Genomic DNA, 23,867 nt, shown 5'->3' on the forward strand with positions numbered 1-23,867 from the left:
CTGAATAAAAAGGACATTATTCAGGCCACTTGCATAATGAAATGTATTATTTTAACATACAGGCAACAGGCAGGGTTTCAGGGTACACCACAGCAATTAACTACTGTTATTTTGCAGATTTCTATATTCTGGTAAAGTTAATGAACCAATCAGCAGTGGTGGAACCAAAGACTGTATAATGAGTGGAACGTAATAAAGTAAAAAATGTTAAGTGTCCGTATTTAAATTTAAAGAATTTTACTTTAAATTTAAATCATTTAAAATAATTTCAATTTAAATAATTTAAAGTGGATACTTTTTACTTTGACATCATTAGGCTACATTTGAGACCAAGTATCTGTATCAAATAATAATAATCATCATCAGAGTAATATTACAAATAAAAACAGTTGGAAAAAAAAAAACATTTCTATTCAGCACATATCACTACATTTGAAGCTCACAAAATACTTTTGCTTTTTACTCTTTAAGTACATTCTTAAATGGGTACTTTAATACTTTTACTTAAGTTGATTTTTTCATGTGATATTTTTACTTAAGTATTTTTATGGTTTGGGATCTGTACAAAATGTATATTACAAAACTGATATAAAATTGCCAATGAGTAATCGAGAAAATTATTCTCATAATTTGCATTTTGTCTGTTATCCTCCATAAAAATAGAAAATAAATTTAAACAGATACTGAGAGTATCTCCAGTTCCTCATCCCAGTGTGCAATAAGTGAAGTGTGCATTGTGGCAACTGTGCAATGAAAGGAGCGTGTAATATTTTATTGTTTGACCCCCTGTGACCCCAGCCCTTTGGAACAACGAATGGAAATTTGCCTTAGATTACAATCCAGTGTGTTTACATTCATGTTGTGTCATGTTTGTCCATTAACATGCTCTGTCCCAATGAACTAAATAAATAAATAAATAAATTTGCAATATTGTTATATAATACCGTTATATGACAAATACAAATAAACTTGCCTTGCCTTGCCAATACTATAATACTATAATACTACAATACTATAATACTGAATAGGCTAAAGAAGACATTTTATGATGACTGTAGAAATGTTTTTTTCTTTTTTTTAAACAAAGACTTCAAACTCAATTTAATAACTTAAATATTTATTTATATGGCTTAAAATAAATTAATGTTTGTGAGATACAATAATCCTCTCTTCAACCTTGACATCCATATGATTATGAAAAACCAAAGCTGTGATGTCAAACGGATGTGTAATGACTTATACAGCTAAGAGCAAGTCCTTCAAAGCATCAAGTAAAACAGCAAAAAGAGTGATGAATATTTCAGAGTTTGTGTGCCCAGAGCTTGGTGAGGTTCTATTATGGTGGTGCTTTAAAACGCACCCTGCAACACAGTGAGCAGCAGAGAGCCAGCATGAGTCACTCATTTAGCCCAATACTGTGTCTGCACATCAGAGTGACATCACATCTTGGTTTTGGAAAAAGGAGGCAGGGCCAAATGTTAACACAGATGGAGCCCTCCTCAGTGCCATCGATATAACATTCCAATAAGATTACATTCAGTGTATATCCTGCAAGATTATATATTATATTCATATGAATTTTAATGTACATTTAATTTGCAGGATTACACCACTTCTCACATGTGCAGTTTTCTTTTAGAGTTATATATATTATTGGGCACTTCATTAAATGGGTACACTTTATTACATTACACAATTACAAGAAACTAAGCCGCAGAGAAGATATTAAAATATTATTAAAAAACATATTTTTGAGTAGACGTAATTAGATCTTCACCGGCCTTTAACATACAAGACACAAGACATAGATGTTCCAATGAGACAATAAACAGCAAGCTACAGCTGATTTAGCAATACAGCAAGGTCAATGTACAAGTACACCAATCCCTAAATGGTGATAAACAACATATAATGCATAATGTAATGTATGTATGTATGTCAATGGAAATATGTTAAGTCCCTTTATGGCCCTATTCCTTTATCATTTTAACAAAAACTTGCAAAAGCATGCATTTTATTTTTGGCAATAAAGAACATATTTTGGCAAAGTAAATGAAATGGCTAGATGTGCAATAGCTCTTTTCTGGTATTGTGCAGCCTTATATGCACCATTCTTTTAAATTGTCTCTTACCAGTCACTGAAGAGGCCATAGCATTTTAATCTGAGGTCCAGTGAAATAATAGTCCCTTTGTCCAGAGTCTAGAGACCAGATATGGTTCCTATTGTCTACATTCACACTCATACTTAGATACACACACGCACACACCCATACACACCAAGCCCTCAGACTTTCTCTTTGATTTTGTTTTATGCTGAATCCTCTGCTCCTACATTACATTTTCAAACAGCTGCATGGATCTCATCATTGTCTCGTCCTGCAGGCAAACCCAGAAAAAAAAAAAAAAAAAAAGATTTATAATTTCATTTACAGAAAAGCCCGAAGCACTGGTGACTCTCAACATTCTGTTGAAAACTATTATATTAAAAATATAATAATAGAATACTGACCTCTTGACATGCTATAATAAATTCATCCATTGTTACAACACCATCTTTGTTTTTGTCCATTTTCTAAAACAAAAAAATTAATAAAAAAATCACACAGGCAATATGAATGATGTCAAGCCTTGGTGAGTTAAATCAAGTGGTAAGTCAGTGGTTTTCAATATGTATGTAAATGACTGGGGCATACCTGGAAGAAGGCATCCACATGCTGCTGTGGGACGTCCCCCTTCAGTGCAGGATACGTGTACTTTCCCATCATGTCATAGATGGCTCTGACAATCTCAGTCATTTCCTGAAACATAAAAACATTGGCTGAAAAAAATATTTTCACTCTAAAGATTAAGTATTAAGTGTCACCTTCAAGACATTTTAATATTTAAATACATATTATATTTTATGGGACCAGCAGCAGATTTAAATCAAATTCTGGTTTATGAATAATAATGTTTATCTAATGTAATTATTATTATTACTAGTTTTATTTGGTAGAAATTATGCATGTTAAAGAACATGCATTATGTACATGGACATTACAGGCAATGTGAGTGAAGTGTCTTTCCCAGGGACACAACAACAATAAGCTGCCCTTGGAGCAAGAAAGTGCTCTTACCATTTAGTCACTGCTGTCCCACCACAGCACCTGTTATTCCCAGTGATCTCCCATCCAGACCAGTACTAACTAAGCCTGACCCTACGTTGCTCAGAGATCGGACAAGATCGGGGACTTCTCACAGTGGTGTGGTCCAAATTGAAGATTTACTTGCATGCACCTGTACAGAGCTGATACCTCTCTATTTATATATCCATCTCGGTTGATGTCATAAAGGTGAAATGTCCACTCCAGTTTTTCCTGCAAGGTTCCTCTAAGAAGTATGGACAAACCCATTACAAAGTCCTGTTGGGGTGAAAAATAAAACAAACATACATCAGTTCCATGTATGAGGCAACAAGTTAACCTGCATGTTGTTCTCTAATTGAATATGTATTGTTTTTACCTACTTTCGACAATGGATAAAATTTAACTACTGCGCTATCTCTGGCACATTATTTTTATCATTATGTCAGAACTGATTGTGGACATTAATATGCTCATAAAAAAGACAGAAGCAGCTCAATGGGAAGAATTAAAGAAATGTCTACCTTAAACTTGATAGAGCCGTTGTTTGTTGTGTCAAATGCATTAAATAAATAATGAGCGTACATGCTTGCATCTGAAAAAGGGATATTAAAAAGGGTATTAAATGCTTTCCTGAGAAATTTACCAAAGTGCCAGTTAGTGCTGATGTGATAGGGAATCAAATATTACCTCCATGCGGAAAGAACTGAGCATAAATATGTTTAAAAGTCTCCTCGTTCACCACACCGCTTGGACATTCCTATTAAAACAAGATAGAGAAATCATCTTTGATTACCTTTTTAATGTATTTAGGATTCTAGCTAATTATTTCAATCAATCAATTTATTTTTATTTTTTCATGTATCAGTCTTAATTACCATGAGATCAAACAACAGTACAGTTTGAATACATGACAGAATAGGAGCATGAAGTTGACCAAGTCTTATTAAACCTTCCCCTTAACAAAGACAAACAAACTAAAAAATAACTATTAGCCAACTTTCTGTCGCAGCAATTTTCAAAAAAAATTACAAAACATTACTTTTTTCAGCATATCTATAATTTACATTTGTACAAATATTTGTCCTTATGCATGTACATTTCAACAACTGAATGGCGAAAGGTACACTAAACTGTCCTTTCCTCTTGCTGTTGCTAATTATTAGTTAAAGGTTGTTTTCATAAATACTACTTGAAAATGAAAGTATGTTTGCATCAGTATTTTTTAAACACACTTGGAAAATGAACACAAAAGTGATATCACTACTTTCTCTGCTACTCCCAATATTGTACCTCATTCTTAGGCCTGTCACGATAACAGATTTTAAAGTTTGACATATTGCTGAAGAAAATATAGATTCATATTGAAACCAATTTATGCCACTGACACAACACTCCTTAGAACTATCCCCAAAAAGTATCCTAAATGCATAATATGGTTAAAAACATGAACTGCAATAAATAAATAGCAGAATGAGACACTTTAGTAGTAGTAATTTGTATCTATAATGAGTCATAGAAGTAAATCAATCAACTATTTGCAGTTCAAATCCTATGGTAGAAAAGAAAAAATAACTAACATTTTCCCACTAATACAATAGAAAGTTACTGTTGATAAATACTGAAAAATTATTGTTTCATCATACTCGATATAGTAATTATCCTGACAGGCCTACTAAAACTACTCCTCTCACCTTACTTTAATTCAACCTTACAGCAAAACTATATAATTTAATGACATTCTACTACTACAGTACCAAAACAAATACATGTGCAAGGAAAGTGTAGTGAAATAACATGACAAAAGCTGGTTGTTTTTCTCCTTACATTTTTAAATCCCCGATAGAGTATTTGCAACTCCTGTTTGGTGAAATTGGTCTGTGCTTCTAACTGCTCCAGGCCTTCTGGTCTGTGACACACCATGGTCATTTCCAGTTCATCATCGGTTTTATCTAAGGAAACAGAAGAACATTTCATACAGCAGCTAAGAAATTACATTTATGGTAATTTTTTCATATCAAACCGTAACATATATCAAAGCTCCATTGAAGTGAAAATAATAGAAAAAGGAATAGAAAGTGGGTATTGGGGAGTGCTGTTTGACAAATGTTACCTAACATGGGGAGCTGAGGGCTTTTATTAATGGTAACATAAAGATCGATGGCAGTTAATGGTGTGTTGACTTGGGTTTGCTGCAGGCTAATGTTTATCACTGTGACTGTACACAGGGCTGTGGGCAAAATGCTAACACACAGAGCACATCCCAATAGTTCAGCAAGCAATACCAGCAAGAAAACCAGATTAGGAAAAGCTCATGGTATTATTTATTGTGTGGAGAGGATTGCAGACGAAATGAGGTCATGATCACAATATATATTATTATAAGAAAGTGGTATTGTTGGGGAAAGGGCAAACAAGGTCAAATGGAACCAGGAGAGAGAAACTGTGAAATAGGACACACATACTAACCCATATTAAGATAAGTAGAGTGATATATCATTACATTTATTTATTTTTTTCTTATAGACCTAACAGGGTTGAGTGCTCGGCCTGAGGTGAAATATATCACGTTATATCTGAGTAGAAATTGTTTAAATATAAAAATAATCACAAATTAAAAAAACACCATATAACCACCAACAGTGACAATTTTGATACTTGTACTATAATCTTATCGACATTTTTCTGGCATGTGACCACCTTTATAAATTCAAACATTCTGAAATTGTCTGTAGATTTTAACTATTTCACTAGAAGTTTTGTACTGTAATCAATGTATTCACTGTACAAACTTGCACATACTTAATTTAACACATTTTATTGTAAGTTTCTGCTAATATTAATGATGAATTAAGTTAGTCTTATAATGTAATAGGAAAGAAATGCGTATTTTTAATGCGTGTTCACCTGCCCAGGGACTGCAGATGTAGCTAAATCTCGAACAAATCAGCTTTTCTTTTGTAAGATTAATTTATTTAATTTATACATGGTCCCAGACAAGTAAAGAATAAAGAATTTAAAAAGGGGAATTGAAAAGACACTTTAATATGACTAAAATTCTCTCAAATAATATTTTTTATTCTTAGAATTATATTGTGACCTGTAAAATAATGATTATTAATTAATCAGTTAATCTTTACACCCCTAGCTGCTTAAAAACCTCTTGAGTCTCACATTCAACTATGACGCCAGTAACACCCATGATTCACTTTTAGCTGTAGCAGTGGTTCAATAAATCAAGCATCTTTGAACTAAATTATACCGTACTTTAACCCAGCCCCCTGTTGTTTTGCAAGATACCACTGTATAGTGCCTCCAGGTTACTGATTGTTCTAATGCACAAGAGAAAGGAAAGCAAACACTAAATACAATTATCAACACCCTATACTCCCGTCATATTGAATCCCATTAACCACAACTCATACCCCTAAGTATTTGTTATGCATCACACAGCACCCTGGAGTCAATCACTGTCTAAACATTCCCAGCAGCACAAACAAGGTGCAATGATAATTAACTTTGAGCACCAGCCACTCATTAACTCTACTTTTATGTTATCCATAAATATTCCTTTCTTCACTTATAGAGCATTTAACTTTACACATGACATGTATAAAATGCCCATTCTTTAATAACAGTCACTGTTTCCTTTTTGATGGATCTTTAAAAAGTATGTTATCAGACATCATTGTTCATAACTGGCTATATTTTGTTTTATAAGTTTGGTTTATTTAAAGGGATATATTACAGTTTTCTCTGTTCTATCATCATGTCATATGTCACCTGGAGTTGTGTTTTGTTTCATTCACACATGATTAACACACAAACCCTGCATATTTAGGTTCTTCTCTCAAACAAAAAAACTCTGTGTTCCACCTTGTGATGTCATGTGGTAATATAGAGTGCGCCACTGTGTTTTTAAACGCCATACACATTCATTAGAATCATTTGGATAATTTCAGACCTGGAATTTCCAATCTCTACTGAACTAAAAGTAAAATTATCTTGAAAACTACCACTTCATGACATCACAAGGTGGAAGAGCGCATACTGAGCTTTGGAGATGTAGACAGAAAATGTGCAAATGAATGTGCATGTGTGTAAATGAAACAAAACACAAAACACAACTCCAAGTATGTTTTTTGAGGAGGAAACAGCATTATAACATGGTGAAAGCTCACAAGAGTCAGCTTTGTGTAATATATGATCTTTTACAGGGACATTAAGTACAGGACAGTGCACATAATTCAACATGTCTATAAATGTACCAGTGAAATTATACAAAACTGTGCAGCGCATATAAACATAGTGATTGACATTGAAATACATATCTAGTTAAATAGTTAATAAGCAGCTAAATTCTCCTCTTTGCTGTGATTAATTATGGTGATCTTTTGTGTATGAATGCTTCTTCTTGTCCTGTTTATCATGCCTCACTGAGGTTCATTATTAACTGTAGAGCTATGACGCATCACTGTGATTTGTTCTCACGAGTGGGATGACCTTCTCTTTCCACTACAAAGCAGGGCCATTGGTATACTTAAATTTACGTGACTATGCTTGGACTACTGTCTCCCTACATTTGTACTTTAATCACACAGAAAAGTGTTGACTCTTACTGCTTATGATGAAATGATCAGCTGTTACTCTCTGCTCCTTGTGTCGCTCAGAGCTGGGGAAGAAAGCCTTTGTCCACTCAGCTCCTTTTGCTTGGAACATGTTGCAGAAAGACTAAATTGACTGAGCTCTTATCTTTAAAGATTTCTTCTTTTTTTGTATTTGTCTATATCTCCAAAGCACAAAATGCTCTGTTCCACCTTGTGATGTCATGAAATGGTAGTTTTCAAGTTAATGGCAACAGTAAAAGGTTACTGTTAGACATTGGCAATTCCAGGTCTGAAATCATTCAAATGATTCTCGTTAAGGTGTATGGAGCTTAAAAACATAGTGGAGCACTTCCTATATTACCACGTGGCATCCCAAGGTGAGTGTTTTCAGGTCGAGAGAAGAACTCCTAAATGTGCAGGGTGTGAATGAAACAAAACACAATTGCAGGTATGTTTTTGAGAGGAAACAACATTATAACATAGATCAGAATATTAGAAAAGCATCATATAGGCCCTTTAATGACTATCTCAATAATGTGCACTTGACTTAATCTGCAATCCTTAAATTATTTTATTGTTGTTTGTATGGATGTTGTAACTGTGTTAAACTTTGCTGCCTCTTGACCAGGACTCTTGATGATGTTTACATAAACGTTAAATCATACATGCTACATCTTTACTTTCCTAGATCTTATCTAAAACAAATGACTTAAAATATGACAGATTACTTAAATGTGACAATGGATAAATTGCACATTTACACACTTTAATGATTAGTTCTGTAGTATATAAAATGTGTCATATATGTTAATTATTCAACCAGCTGCTGCTCAAATGTACCGTAATCACACAGGCCATAAAAAATAACAAATTCCCCGCAGTGCAAAGAAAAGCTACAAGCATGAATTATAAAATATGTTTTTTCTCCATCATATATTGAGCATAAGTTGATTTAGTAATTATGACAGATATAATTATAGTGTCCTCACCCTTCACCTCCCTCTGTGCTGTATTGGCTTCACTTACAAGAACCCCAAGGAATCTGTTGTCATGGAGATAGACAGCCATGATAAATTTGTTTGAGCTATTGAAGTGTCAACAGAATCCAAAAAGGTATCAGCATGCCCATAAATCTACAATACAAATGTGGTCTATTTTCATACATGGGCTCTGACATATGATCCAACATTGAGCCATTTTCAGTGGTATCTTCCATTTAACAGAAAGAGGTGCAAGGAGAGGCAAGGTGTTGATTGGGGGAGAGGGTGAAAAGTGTGATGTGTGAACAGAGATGACAGGAAGGAGAAGAGGGGAGGGGAGTGCACAGCATATGTACACAGGGCAAATATACAATCTCTGATGTGAACAGATCTGGGACATTTGTCACTGTGGTGCTTTTAATTGCCACAGGGAGTTAAAGACTTGACTTATTGATTGTAACTATTTTACCTGATAGCTGAAATGCATCTGTTTAACATGCATTCTTGTAATTTGTCTCAATGACGGAAGAAATTGACTTGAAACTGTAACTGAACCAATACAGCTAAGGTGCATGATGTTTTCAGGTGCAATTGTTGAGTCAATAATAAATGATTTTGACAACTCTAAATTCTAGTCATGTTATTATATATGTTTAACACCTGTGCTCACAGCTCACGCAATATCTCTGATTTAAACTCTAGAAAAATGAAATAAGAAATATGCAGGACAAAACTGGATTCATGGAAAGAATGGACAGCAATGTAATTTAGCTAAAGAAGCAAGTATCCCTGTATCGGCTTGTATCTTTCACATGGCAGATGGCTGCTCCTGTCCAACTGTCTAGTGCTCTTTTACTGCCCATTGTCCTTAATTAATTTAACATGTACTTTACTGACATGAATGAAATATTAAGTAAAGTAACGAATGAATAAAAAATGAGACCAACAGTACTACTATTCTTAAATTATTAAAAAACAGGTATTATCTGGGAAATTTGATTAAAGTGTGAAATTATTAATAATCTCAAGGGCAAAACCTAAGTTAAATAAATACTTTTTGCTGAATTTCTTTTAAAACAATGTCTCAGTTACTGTGAGGCAAGGAGTGAATGTCAAGGTCTGTGTTCCTCGGTCTTTAAACTGTCCACTGAAGCGTTGCTAACTGCTTATTTGGCAACATCTGGGGCAAAGTTCCGCCATGGTGGAGGTTAAAGAAGTAAACCTAAAATTAACCGCAAAAATAGAAACAACACTGAGCGATACTTCCAACAAAATAGGAATTGCTAACATAACATCAGATCTCTAATGTATAGAAGTATGCCACATGAACAATGCATTTGTATATGTAAATAAATAGAAAGGACTATTGTCTTTATGTGTACCATCTATTTGAGATTGGCTGCTTAAATGCAACAAGTAAGCAATGACAACATATTTGCTTTTTACGCTTGGCATCACTAAATCTATATCTACCTGTTCTTATCTTAAAACCAGCCATTAAAGGCACTAATGGGTCTGAAACAGCAGGGAGTCCTCAGCATGTTTTGGCTAACACGTATACAAATCCATCAGCCCTTGAAGAGCAATATCACTGTCTTACTCATCCACTTGTCCCGTCCATTGTTCAACGTCCCTCCTTTTTATTATGCCCCCTTCAACCCAGTCTCCATGACAACCCGATTCCCAAGCATACAGCCGCGGAGAGACGTATGATATGTGAGCTGCGTGTTAATTCACAGAGCCCCAACCTCCGATCCCCCTCTTCTCTCACTCACAGCTACCACACAATAATAATGCAACAATGCAGGCTAGTGATTTTAGCTGCTTTTAGTCTCACCCAAAGACAACCTACTTTATGGCACACTGTAATCTCTACATCATGTGTTTGGTGTCCCATATTTGTAAATCTGGGACACTTAGATCAGCCTTAATCCTGTGAAAGATTTTTTTTTTTTTGTCCTATCATTTGACACACATTTTGGAGTTCAAAGGCTCAGTCAGTCTAGTTAAATAATTCACAAGTGTGGTAAAATGTAGTAGGCGTAATTACAGAACAACTCTTTGCTTTTAAATTCAACTACTTTGCTAATGATTCATACTTTCCTACCTCGAGATGGTCTCCTCTGTTTGGTTTGCATGGTCAAAGTGCCCACCACTGCACCCATGTTGTCGCTGTGGAAACCAGCCTAAGCTAAACAACCCAGCGTGTAGTCCTTGTTGATTCCTCTTCCTTATAAAGCATAAATGGCCTCTACTATTGCAATAACCAGTTCACTAGCATTTCTACACACACGAGACTGGCGCGCTCTCTGTTGCACATACAGTATATAAAGCTCCCTCTCTGCGCCACTCCCTCCCCTCCACTCATCTGTCAGGGTGCTCTCTCACTCCCCTAGCCTGCCTCTTCAACATGTTTCACCATGTTTTTGGCACAACTGAATAACTATTAACGCATTTGAGAAAAGGTGAAGGACAAATTGTCAAGAAACACAATTCATTGCAACAGACCAATAAGACCAGTAACTACTTAGCGCTAATAAATCTGCGAAGTGCTCCCTAAGGTGTCATTTGAGGTGTAACGAGTAAGTGGGGAAATAACAGGACTAAGCAGGCATGCCCTCTTGTTGTGCATCCAGGGATTTCGGAATGATGAAAATGGTGATAGTAATTAACAATTTAAAACTAACTATGAAAACTTCCTCAACATATTGCATATTTAATATAGCTGAGAGAATGTTGATATGGAAGGGTCATGAAAATAGAATTATTATAAAAATAATCATTGGTAATATTAATAACTAAACCAAATTTATTAGCTATAGAAAATAGTAATTCATTCCCTCATGTAGTTGTTTTTCAGGACACTGTTTGCCTGTTTGGCATTTATTGGACAAAAGATAGTACTACTTGATAATGACTTTTTTATGATTTTGATTATATATACTTTTTTTTTTTTTTATTAATTTATTTTTTACAGAGATTCTACATTAATGATCTACACAAGTAATTTTACTATGAACTACCCATTGTCTGAACTACAATCTCGCCATGTTCAGATATAGGCAGAAATTGTGCAAGATCCTTGGTGAAGGTCTCTCCATAGCAAAATACTCTGTCTTTTAGTCAGCAGCACCTTTTTTATATGAGCTGACTTGGATCCGAATCTGAGTACACTAGCTTGTTGTTGTCCTTTTGTTTACTTTATGTATTCAGTGAGTAATTTTCCAATGGATATTGAAATTCTGTCTTACTATAATAAAGTCTTATCTAACAGTGGTATGAAATATGACACTGAGTAAGCACTTGCATTATACTGATGCAAAAAGTCTATTATGACTTTAATAGCATATTCAATTCAAATCAAATCAGACTGCGCCTGCATTTGGAGGAGGAAAATTACTACATTTTCCCACTGATCAACATTCAGATTGTTTGTAAGTGGTAGAATTAACACAGCAATACTGAGGCTAAGTCAATACATGTGTAAGATTATAAAATGGTTGCCACGGTGCATGAGGTGGTTGCAAAGTGAAAGCCAGATATGTAAATTCACGCCCCCTCCCCTCCTCTTCTGTGAGTGCTACAGAAAAACCTCTCAATGCTTAAAAAATTCATGACCTACAATTTTTCAGCTTTCTAGTTTTCTAACAAGTCACACATTATTTGAGGCATAAACAAGAAAGAAAAAGTCTATTTCATTTACTACAGTTATATGTATAGTGTATAGACTGTGGATACTATGAATATGATGCCATTCATAAATACTCCTTTAATATTGCATAGGAGTTGTGTAAGGCCTGGAAACTTGCTCTATCATTGCTGATGGTGTGTGCTATTCTCCTTTCACTTAGAGGTCATGGCTAGTAGCGGATGGGTGCTGTCATGCAATTTGGTGATCTGAGTTCATCCTTAAACAGATTAAGTTAGCATGAAGTCAAAGTCAGGCATAAAGTGGTGAATGTGCATTTCCTTCACAATACAAGTACTGTAACACCTCGTGTATCGTAATGCACCTATACTTAAGTTCTTAATTATATAACAAGCAGACCTATTGTAATAATTCATGAATTTGATCATATGCATTGAAATTTAAAGGGCCCATATTATGCTATTTTCTAATCTATGTTATAATGTTGTTTCCTGATCACAAACATACCTGGACTTATGTTTTGTTTCATTCACACATGTTTAACACAAAAATAGTGCATATTTAGGGTGAGTCCTTTCCTCTCAAACAGAAAACATTCAGTTCCACCTTGTGCTGTGATGAGGTAACACAGGAAGTGCTCTACTGTGTTTTTAAACTCCATACATCTTCACTTGAATCATTTGGATCATTTCACGCCTGGAATCGCAACTCTCTACTGAACTAAAGGTAAAAGGGAGTTGTTAATTTGAAAACTCCTACTTCATGACATCACTAGGTGAAACAGTGCATCGTGAGCTTTGGAGATGTAGATAGACTAATAATAACATGGTTAATGCAACAAAACACAATTGTTAGTTTAGTTAGTTTTAGATGAGGTAACAAAAGTCCAACATGACTAAAAGCTTAAAAAGAGTTAATTTTGCGTAAAGTAGGACCATTAAAATATAAGCTGAAAAAAAGTAGTCCCTTAACATCAAGCTTATAGTGTTAAATTAATTTACAAACATTTACAAGCTACTTAAAGATGCATTGTGTAACTTTTCTGGTGTATGGTCTGCTTGTTTCTATGGATATGTCATTGCTTTGCCTGGAATGTGCCACAGTATTAAACAGCTCTACATGTATTCAATTACAGATGGTTTTATAGCTCAAAAATCCCTAGAGACAGGTATTCTGACTGTGAGCGGGGTTGCCTCTCCACAGATCTGACCTGTAACTTGGTCTGGTTTGGTCTCCCTGAAGATAAAGTTTTAATGCCACACTGTGAAACATTCCAGACATTGTAATAGCATCTAATTAAAGAAAAAACATTTGACAGACCCTCTACCAAAAAAGTTACACAATGCACCTTTAATATATTTGAATTTATTTGGGCATTTAATACTGACAAATAAACCAAAACCAAACCTCACTCTGCAACAGCCTAAAGCTTTTCACACCGAGCGTTATTAAAACTTTTAGATATTTTGTTTTACAGGGATGTACTTTTTCTTTATTAAATCTCAATTGTTTCTTATTGCTATTTCTTTCTCTATACACTCAGAGTTTTATGAAGCTTCTTCCATAAACACATTTATTATTGATAACTAAGACTCGTTGCACTGAATTAATTTTCAGTCAATACCACACAACTATTCCATATTTATAAGAACTATAGAGCACTGCAAGATAATTTAGAATTTCACACAAATAATGATTGGTAATTTGTAGAACTTTACTTTGTTCATATAACAACTAAAAGTGACCTAAATAGCATATTGTATTAATATGCATATGGTGGATATAGGATATAATAAAGTAAAAACACATTATACTTAGGGTTCAAAATTAAAAAATATGCATATTATGTTAATGTATGAGTGGAACCAGTCGAACTGTGTGACTTACTACAAAGCTTCACAAAGGGTATTCCTTTATGGCATTGCAATGTCCCTTACTAACCAAGAGATGGCAGCATACTACTGATGTACATAATACTTAGTAGCTGCACTTGAATAACAACAGAGAACCCACAATTCTCAAGAGTACATTTAGCTTTAGACAGGCAAAATGAAGAAATTCAATCATACTTTTGCAATAGATAAATATGCCAAAACAGAATGGAGTACACCATAACTGACCAATCTATGACTATGTGCATCTACAACTACTAAAAGACAATAATGCTTTAGTTTATGCTAGGAAAATGAATCAAGAGATAAAAACACTTCCAGATTAAAACCGTTACATAAATGCATGCAGCGAGGTGATGTGAAAAATTAAAAGCATAGTTACACTGTCAACTCCATGAAGAAGGAGAGTGGGTGAGGAGGGGTTTTGTAAGACAGGTCATAACTGCGTGTTATTTTGAAATATTGCAGGAGAAGTTACATCGGAAGGGGCTATAGATTTATGTCCATGTTGTGCTTTGTTGTTCCTGCAAGGTTATGCACCCAGAGGACACAGGTGAGGTGAATAAAATAAGATACTAGATGTAGCATGAAGGAGACTGGGCTGCACCTGCTGAGCATCTGTGTTCTGCACGCCATACTTTAAATGAGAACTGCTGTATAAGACAAAATATGCAGAAATTAAAAAAAAATATTCCTGAAGTGTTAATGGACAATTGTGTATTTGAGTAACTCTTAATCTTTTTGATACATTTTTACTTTACAACTACTACCACAGCAAGTCATCATCAGTCTCTATAATTCTATATATCCTCTGTTTACATCTTCTTATCTTAACTGAGTTTATGATGCCTTTTATTGGCTTCATCGATCTCTTCATTTTTTAAAGTTTTTTTTCTTCTTCTGTGTGTACCATTGTCATTATGTCCCTCAGTGCCTCAGTAATAAAACTATTACCTCTAACTGTATATTGTAACAATAAGGCACCTAGCGCATAGCACCATAGAATAGAACGCTCTGTATATTTTGTGCACATCTAAGTTTAAATACATAAAACATGTAGTCTTAACTGACCATTGGCCAAGCTACCTAATATGAGCTGTCTTGGATGTCTTTATTTCTATCTATTTCCCTCTTCTCAATAGTATCATTGCTTTAATCTGCCTAACTCTTAAAGCTATTCAACAGAAGCTACAGATTTTCCTCTCTCCAGTGTCTAGTAGTACATGTTTCCTTGTGATCCAGTGGGTATGTTTTAAGATTAGACATGTATCTTCTGTCTAGGTCAGGAGTATAAAAGTAACAAAGATGATTTCATAAGAGCAGTGTAAGATTTCAATTCTCTTCTGTGGTGTGGCCCCTGAGGCCTAACCCACTCCCCTCCACATGTCGTGCTCTGGGCTCAGTGTTTAAAGGTCTTAACATGAATCTATATGTGCTGCATTTGTGAGCACAGCCTTTCAGAGGTGACTGAGCAGAGGCTTCATGCTTCAGCTCACAAAACTCTATACACTAGCTCCCCAAGTCTCATATGTACAGGCAAGTGTGCAGAACAAATCAAATTACAGTAAGAATGAGGTGAGGGACTTGAATTTTTCAGTCTACCAAACATGCTTCTGTGGGTTTTGCAGTTTGTCATGTCTTCTACCATGCATAATATAGTAATGACAGTCAGTAAAATCTTGGAAAAAGGTAAATTCAGTGTATAATATAATTGATTTATATCATGTTTCATCAAATCTGAAACAGCATTAGTCTTCACCGATAAAGGTTTCATATAAAACCAGAAAACGCCCACCACCAGTGTATCAGACTGTGCCATCTAAAGTGAAAAACTAATGCACTAACCTGCAGCTCTCAGCCCACAGCACAGAAAATACAGCACATACTGTTTTATCTGAATCATCCCTGAATCTGGCCATGGAAGATTTTGGCTGAACTGATATGCAACACAAGAACATAGACAAAGCTGTCCGACTCACTGCAATTTTGAGCCTTACTTGCTCCTTAGACAATGGTCTTATCATTTACATAGTGAATGCCCTTAGAATAAAAAAAAAATCAAACCTACCTGTATTCCCTGATATGTACACAAATCCACAGCTTGAATCATACATCACACAATAAAAGGCTTATAAAAGGCTGGCCTTGTTCACAAGCAATCCAAAATGTTATTATAATCTGATTTCTGGACCTTTAAGATTATTTAAAGGACATGTAACTGCAAAATGTGTCATGTGAATAATCAAAGGGACCATGATCAGAAAAAAAAAAAAAATTGGCTTTTTAAATGTCATTTAAATAACCTTATATCAATCATATTTTGAATGCATATAACCTACAATTGTCTCTATTCAGCCATAATGGTATGGAACAATATGTAGTCTTTGTCATGTATGGAAAGAACTTGGGCTGTAACATTTAACTTTCACTAAATATAACTCACTTTTCTTTTCAGCTCCTTCCATGCCTTACATATCTTCATCCATGGTAGCTGTCATGGTAACTATGAAAAACTTGCCACATTTTATTTCTCAGCTCAAACTAACTTCCTTGTTTCGTTATTAGACAAATTACCACTGAGTGTTACTAGAGGCACTTAAATTAAATCAGTGACATTCAAAAATCAAGCTGTGTTCCCTGTGCCGCCCACAGCACAATAGTCTTAACCCATTTTAACAAAAGGTCAACTCAAAGCACAAGAAGCTCACATTTTCTCGAGCTTTCTGGGCTTTGGCAAAGGTAACAAATTTTCAAAGGTAAGTAGAAGGCTGGCACTGGTAAAGGTGGCTTGTGGACCTGTGAATAGATTGTGTACATTAGAGTCAATACATTTTAAATATAAATGTGGTTTATCTGTAGTCAGCCTGATCTATTTAAGGGCTCTTGCTGACTATGCTTATAACCGTTTCTCCTCAGGATACATGCAGACTATGGAAAGAAGACACATAAAATGCTTTAATTTCTATGTTGATTTTAAATTTACTTTACTTACTTTACTTTTTTAAAGTAGTTTTTTAAAAGAGACAATAAATTGACTAGGATTACTTAAAATGTATATAGAATTAACAGAATAAAAATATTATAGTTTCAGTTTTTGCAGAGTTGAAACTAAGAGTATTGTGGAGCTCTCAAGGACATTGCGCTAAAACACACTTTTGATCAAGTCACTGCATTTAGTTCACTAGGGAACAGAGTTGCCTTTCACCACATGGCTTGCATGAAACGCCACTAGCGTAGATTTTCAAATGACTAAACAACTGATAGGTAGAAGTATCAGTAATGGAGGTTGTATAATTTGGTTTTTGTGTGTTTTTTAAGATACACACAATTAAAATATAGAGAATATGAATTTAAAATTTTATATAAAATGCTGGGGCAACACATGATGATTTTGACATTTCTCAGTAAAAAGTAGAGAAAAGACAGAATTGGTGAGAACATTTTTTCCACTCATGTAAACACATGCAAGTGTATTGAATGCACATAAGTTAATGTAAGTTAATGTTAATAAGTTAATGGTAATAATAATCACATTTTCTTGATTACATAATTTTTGTAATAGATTAGAGAATCATAAATGTAAAGGTGAAGACAATCCTTGTGCATCGATTAATTGACTAAAAGGGGGTGTGGCACCGGCAAAAGCTCTCAAAATTATTAGGATCTTATGCAAAAATAACCATGTATCCAAATAAGTACTACTGAACAGTACCTTTACAAGTGAAAAGGCAGCTTTAACTATCCAGTCACTCCCAAAACTCCAACTACTCCATGCATTCACCTTTCTACTTTTAAGACTACAAAATGATGACACTTGACAAGGACACCATTGACTGATTAATCATCTACATCCTTGTAATTGAAACTGAATTAATTTCAACTGTATTGATGTATGTTTTCTAAATATCATTATCGGGATAATCGTTCAGTCATAAAATTGTGTCAAATTTTGTACCAGTGCTTTTTATTTATCATGTAGCCTAGAGAGGGAAAGATAAATAGTACAGGAAACTGAAGTAAAGCAGGTACCTTTAGTGAGAGTCCCAAAGACTAGTCTCTGTAGTGACTGCATTAGTTTGGCGATGCCTTGTTTGCAGCGTGCTGTACAGCCAGCCATGATGAGGTAGAGGAGGAGAGGGTCCACCAGAGGAAGGGTCTAACCACCAGAGTGTGTCAGCAAAGGGCACGACAGCATAGAGGATTTTGCTAATAAGGGGAGTGGTCCATTGGAGCAAAGGAACTTCAGAACAGATGAGCTGAAATCTGGAGGTCCTTCATTAAATAGAAACAGCAATGATGGGGTAGTTAGTTAAAAGGGCAGAGAATACGTCATGTTGTGTGAAAGTACAAGTTCTGCAGCTGTCTATGGAAAGACTTATTTCTTCTAGTTATGAAAAGGTGCATGTAAAGTAAAGTTAAGTTTCTTACATTTCTCAAATGTATTAATTATTATTAATTATGATTGGTATTTCATTCATGCACGCTTTTATGTTTTTTCCATTTCTCTTAGCAGTGCATTAAAATATGAAGGTTTCTGGTGGAGGGTCCACCACCTGCTTGTATCCATACAATTGATATTACTTTACCTGGAATGTTCCACAGTATAGCATTGAACTTACATCTTGCAAATTCAATTACAGGTGTTTTAAATAAAACATCATGAAATACTTGTCTCCATGGAGATAGAGACGTTTAATGGCAGAAAAAAGTTACATAGTTTAAGCATAATTCTGTTGAGCCCTAATAGCAGAAACACTAGTATCATTGCTTAATGCATGTCCTTACTTGAGAATGATAAGCTTTTAATAATTAATTATTTGAGATTAAATTTAGATGAAAAAGGAAAAAGAAAAACTCAAGACAAGTATATGAATGAAAGGAAGAATATGTACTATACCAAATCCACGAAGTACTTTTAAGGCGTGCAAACTTGTCTTCCCCAGACCAGAAATGAGACAGAAGATAAATAATTGACTGAACTCCAGCATCCAAAGAGCGTAATGGAAGGAAGTTGGAACTCGTCTGAAGAGAAACCCCCTCCTCCGCGTCTTACGTCTCAGGTCACTTTTCTTCTCCCCTCCTGTCCTCTGTGGTGGTCCTGCGCTCCCCCTGCACAGACATGTATTTGTGGTTTAGGGTGGTCACAGCGATCTTGCGGCTGTGGGCTGTGGAGGAGCTGAGTGCTCTGAGCAGCTCTGGACTGCAGCTAGCAGCCACTACTGACGCCAACACAAGGACCCCTCCTCCTCCTGTCTAACACTTTCTCACTCTTTGCTCTTAACTCAAGCTCTTCCTTAAGCCATGGAGTCCCAAAAGCCTTAGTCAATAAAGTCTTGTTGAACTTGCTGGTCTAAATTAGGCTGGGAATATTGTATGTATAAAAAAAAACATAGACAGTTAATAAAATGTGAAATTAGTCAAGATTGAGATTTAGCCATTTCTCTTAGTCAATGATCAACCTTTGTCATTTTAGTCTACAGCCAGTGCTTTGTCAGTAAAAGTATGTCTGGAGCTGAAATCTAAATTTAGACAGAAAAATAGGATGACTTTGTGTTCAAATACAGTGATTATCGGTATTGTTTATGTTCAGGAAATCAAAGAAAATTTTATTGTAAATTGTAATCGATCAATTTGATTGTTTCATATTTTGTTATAATGCCCAGCCCTTATTACGAGTCTGAATACCTCAAATGAGATACAAACTATTTGAAATTTGATAGAGCAACAACTCAGCTGATACCAGACCCAATTCCCAATGTCAGTATTTGTATTTCTGCCACTTTGTATTTCACACAGATTTACCATGGAAATTATTCGAAGAGTGGCCATAATCAAGCTTTTGGAATTTTCGAATGGGGTTTGAGTCATTCCATTATTACTTCATTCACCTTCTGATTATGTGATTGTGTGAAAATGTGGCTCTGAATCACCACTACTGTGTCTACTATTCTCCAAATCCCCCAAGATTACAAATTAAACAGACTGCTATCATACAAGTTTTGTTTTTAAGGAAAATCAGATTTTTTTTGGTATGTAGTATGTATCTAAAATATTGGTGCAGACATTGGGTTCATATGAACTAGTACTGCCAAACTACACAATTCTGACATAGTCACTGATTCCTATATGTGGCAGTGCCTTTACATTAGATCTGGTCACCATGAAAATGTGACCACCCCCAAAGCATGTTGAATTATTTTAAATAAATAGGTGATCATTGAGGTATAACTGTGAAGTGGTCTCTGTAACAAAATAAAGTGACTAAAGGTTATGTAACATGCAGACTGCTGGTGGAGACTTTTAGGTTTTCTCACTCCACTGCAACAGGGGGGAGCAGAGCATGACGCAGTGCCTCTGTCTGATCCTCTGTCTATATTTAATGCTCTGAGAATCTATTTATCCACTTCACAGTCGTGTGTGTCACTGTAATATTTGGGAATGCTGTCTCTGTCCCACAGAGTGAAACAGTGCATGCAAAGCCTTGGCTTTTCGTGATGAGATTGTTCACAGAAGCCTGTTTATGTCCCATGAGAGAAGCACTGTGTGTGCTGTTTGGTCAAAAGGAATTGTAATGTTAGAAATAAACACATACTGGCACTGATGTGTTTGTATATGTACTATTAATTAGCAACTAAAATTGAATAAAGTTTTATAAATCTGGCAAATACTTGTTGTACTCATTACAGTTATTAATTAATTATGGCTTACAGTTGCTTAACAATCAATCAGTTGAATGTAACTGTCTATAATCTATCAATATCTATCTAAATATCTCTTCTGCATTTTTGTTTTCAGGTGTAGCTTTAATGTTATTTCTGTCTGTCGTTTATACTTATGTGGTACTTTACATTAACCCTAATACAACTGATAATAGCATTATCTTATAATAAATATTTTAATACAGGAGTTTATAACAAAAGTTCCCATTGCAGGGATTCGAGAGTAAGTGTAAAATGCCCATTAGATCTATGCATTTGGTCATCCACTTGTCATTGCTCTTATTACTTGCATTATGATGGTTCACACATCATAATGCACATGATAAGACACATTTTTCTGCATGAACTATGTTGATACGGGGGAGGATACACCACCCGCGCACTCAAGATGTAAATTTATTTTGGCACTTGTTCAATCAATCATTTTGTGTTTCCATCAAAGATTCACAGAGTGCCAACAAAGCTAGTTTTGCATTAGCCTTACTGTGTCCATAACTTCATTCTGAAAATACGCCAGTACTTTGGTGCATCTGACCTGAGCAGCACTGTGCCTCCTCCTACACAGATTTAAGTCCTGTGGAGCCTCTCCACTGAGCGTTTTGTAAGAGTCAGGAGTTTAATAACCGCTGCACATGGACTGATGGGGAATGACAGGAGCAGTGGGAGTCTGGGGACCACAGCGTTGGAACACAGGGGAAAGGTGCTTATCACAGTGAGCAGCAAATGCTCAACTCTCACAGCCACAAAGTCATGGCTACAGTTTTAATCAGCTTTAGTCGAGTGTTTGTGTGGGCGAGTGTGGATACAGTACAAATCAGATTTATACTAAAATATTCTGCTCTCCAATACCAAAATAACAGTTGGCAATCAGATTCACAAACACATAAGCTACACAATATTAGACATTCAGTTCTTGTGGTTTAAAGCTCAAAAAGAACAGTTTTCTTTAAACAGTGATATGAGACTGTCATCTTTATTCTCTCTGATCGGGCTTTACGCAAAATGATGGTGGTGATTATATTATTAGATTACTTTTCCCTTAAGTAAGTGCTGAATACATACCTTAGAGGTACTATCTCTTTGAAAACTACAAATTAAAAACATATATTAAATTGAAGGTGATCCAGTGATCCATTTTGACTGACAGACTTGACCAGCAGGGCACCCCTCACATAGTTCACTTCTTTTCTCAGGTCTGTTAAATTATACAGGTGACTTGGACTGTCCAGTTTATGGATTAATGTAGAGCTGTAAGACTTTTCACAGATTCTCTTCAGACTTTAAATTGGATTTATGAAGATTTAAGGGAGTAAGATGAAGAACTGGGAGTGAGTTTATTGTGAGTTTAATCTCCCTTTTTACATGGAGGAATTCTAACTAGTAGCCTTCTACATGTGCCAACTAGTAGTATTTTTAGTCAACCACTCACTGCACAGGAAATGATACGGTCAGTCTGTCCTAAGTCAGTTTAATTTTTAATTTTCTGAATGGATGCTCACTTTATCAGCACAAATTTAGTTTTCCACCACCCACCTCACTACCCACAGAGTTACATAACACAACCATGATACTTAAGTGGCAATTTTACACCTATAATAAATACATACAGTCTCATAAACAAAATGGTGAGAATACCACTTCCTACATTTTACCATTCCAGTTAAATCAAATGCCATAAGAGTATACACAATACACACTACATATGCGGTGTTAATGGGAAGAAAGTAATTATGTGTGTTTCTATTCCCTAATTCTCAGATCTAGTTAAACTGGGGTCAAATTAAATGTCCTATCTCACTACTTCAATATATGTCTAACTCATAAATTAAGTAATAATGGCCAGCAAAATAGGCTTCAAATCAGCTTCAGCTACATGTCTAGTAATTTGAATAGACTGAATATAGTAACTTTGTCTTGTCTAAAGAATATGAGCATTTTAGAGCAAAACATCAACATATTGGCACTAAATATAATAGTATACAGCATTTTCAAAGCATTCAGCATCAAACCCTCTCTTTCTGATTAGAATTATTAACAAAAGTTCCAGTTTGGTAGACTGAGCTGTAAACCTATAAGGCCAAGGCATAAAAATGAAATATGTAGTCTGCGTCTCTAGTGAGGTCTCTATTTACACACACTTATGAATTGTTGCACATTTTAATAAGTTCTGTCAATCTCAGTTATATTGCCACTGCAGCTACAGCAGCACTATAGGAGGAGAAGGCAAACATAAGTAGGGTAATGTACAAACACAGAACTCACTTTTACTTCAAGTCTGTGTGTAATATTTATCAAAATACAGAATAATCTAAAAAAAAAGTCAATGAGCTATAGGTATAGGTAATTTGTAGTACAAGCACATATATTTGTATTTAAAAATAGCTGTAGACTATAGGATAATTAAAAAAACATCTTGATCTGATACTTTGATTTTCGTGATATTCAGAGCTCAATAAGTAATCAAGTAGGTCACATGACTGTGTGAATGTTGTTTTTAAATAAGTTCATGAGTTCTTCTTCTCAACACATCACCTCATTTCTTTGTATTGTGTTAACTTGTATATGACAGTAAAAATATCTAGATTTAAACATGATTCAGGGTTTCTCTGTTTATAATGCAGCATTGAAAACAAACCACTCATCCACTCTTCCTATAGGTCGTATCTGGTGTCATAATTTTTGATATATATAACTTTACAAGCAATTTATTTGACAAAAATATCAAAATTTGTTATACAAAAAATGTTATTTTGCTCACCAGCTCAATTTTAGGGATTCATGCTATGAGTGTGAGTGACAAGTGAATTCAACCAATCACAGTGAAGTGTCAACTCTTGCAAAAAGCAGATAAGTTTGTTTAAGTTTGCCTTTATTTTGGCAACATTTGAGCAGAACAGA

At 35.1% G+C, this 23,867-nt stretch overlaps 1 protein-coding gene across 2 annotated transcripts; it reads right to left on the reverse strand.

Moving 5' to 3' along the window:
- Window positions 1-1,155: 1,155 nt before the first annotated feature.
- On the reverse strand, window positions 1,156-18,367 carry kcnip1b (Kv channel interacting protein 1 b). 2 transcript variants are annotated; one of them, XM_055148581.1, is made up of 8 exons: window positions 18,280-18,367; window positions 4,950-5,074; window positions 3,813-3,882; window positions 3,647-3,717; window positions 3,294-3,401; window positions 2,694-2,798; window positions 2,510-2,572; window positions 1,156-2,376 (listed from the first exon to the last, which is right to left on the reverse strand). In XM_055148581.1, exons 1-8 carry the CDS (start codon window positions 18,365-18,367, stop codon window positions 2,329-2,331), a joined length of 678 nt encoding a protein of 225 aa, XP_055004556.1. In that variant the 3' UTR covers window positions 1,156-2,328. The 2 variants fall into 2 exon arrangements, with proteins under 2 accessions (XP_055004556.1, XP_020785942.1); XM_020930283.2 differs by lacking the exon at window positions 18,280-18,367 and adding an exon at window positions 10,817-10,993.
- Between the last annotated feature and the right edge of the window lie 5,500 nt (window positions 18,368-23,867).

Source organism: Boleophthalmus pectinirostris, unplaced genomic scaffold (assembly GCF_026225935.1).
Source record: "Boleophthalmus pectinirostris isolate CB_2022bp ecotype Guang Dong unplaced genomic scaffold, ASM2622593v1 HiC_scaffold_12, whole genome shotgun sequence".
Lineage (NCBI taxonomy): Eukaryota > Metazoa > Chordata > Actinopteri > Gobiiformes > Gobiidae > Boleophthalmus > Boleophthalmus pectinirostris.

Bases quoted from the DNA above. Each gene is read 5' to 3' on its own strand.
- kcnip1b (XM_055148581.1), bottom strand. From the start codon at position 18,367: ATGGCTGGCTGTACAGCACGCTGCAAACAAGGCATCGCCAAACTAATG. The intron at 3,402-3,646 runs GTAGACATTTCT...TCACCCCAACAG, and splicing joins ACGGCTCTATCAAGTTTAAG to GACTTTGTAATGGGTTTGTC. The intron at 2,799-3,293 runs GTATCAGCTCTG...TTTATGTTTCAG, and splicing joins ATGGATATATAAATAGAGAG to GAAATGACTGAGATTGTCAG.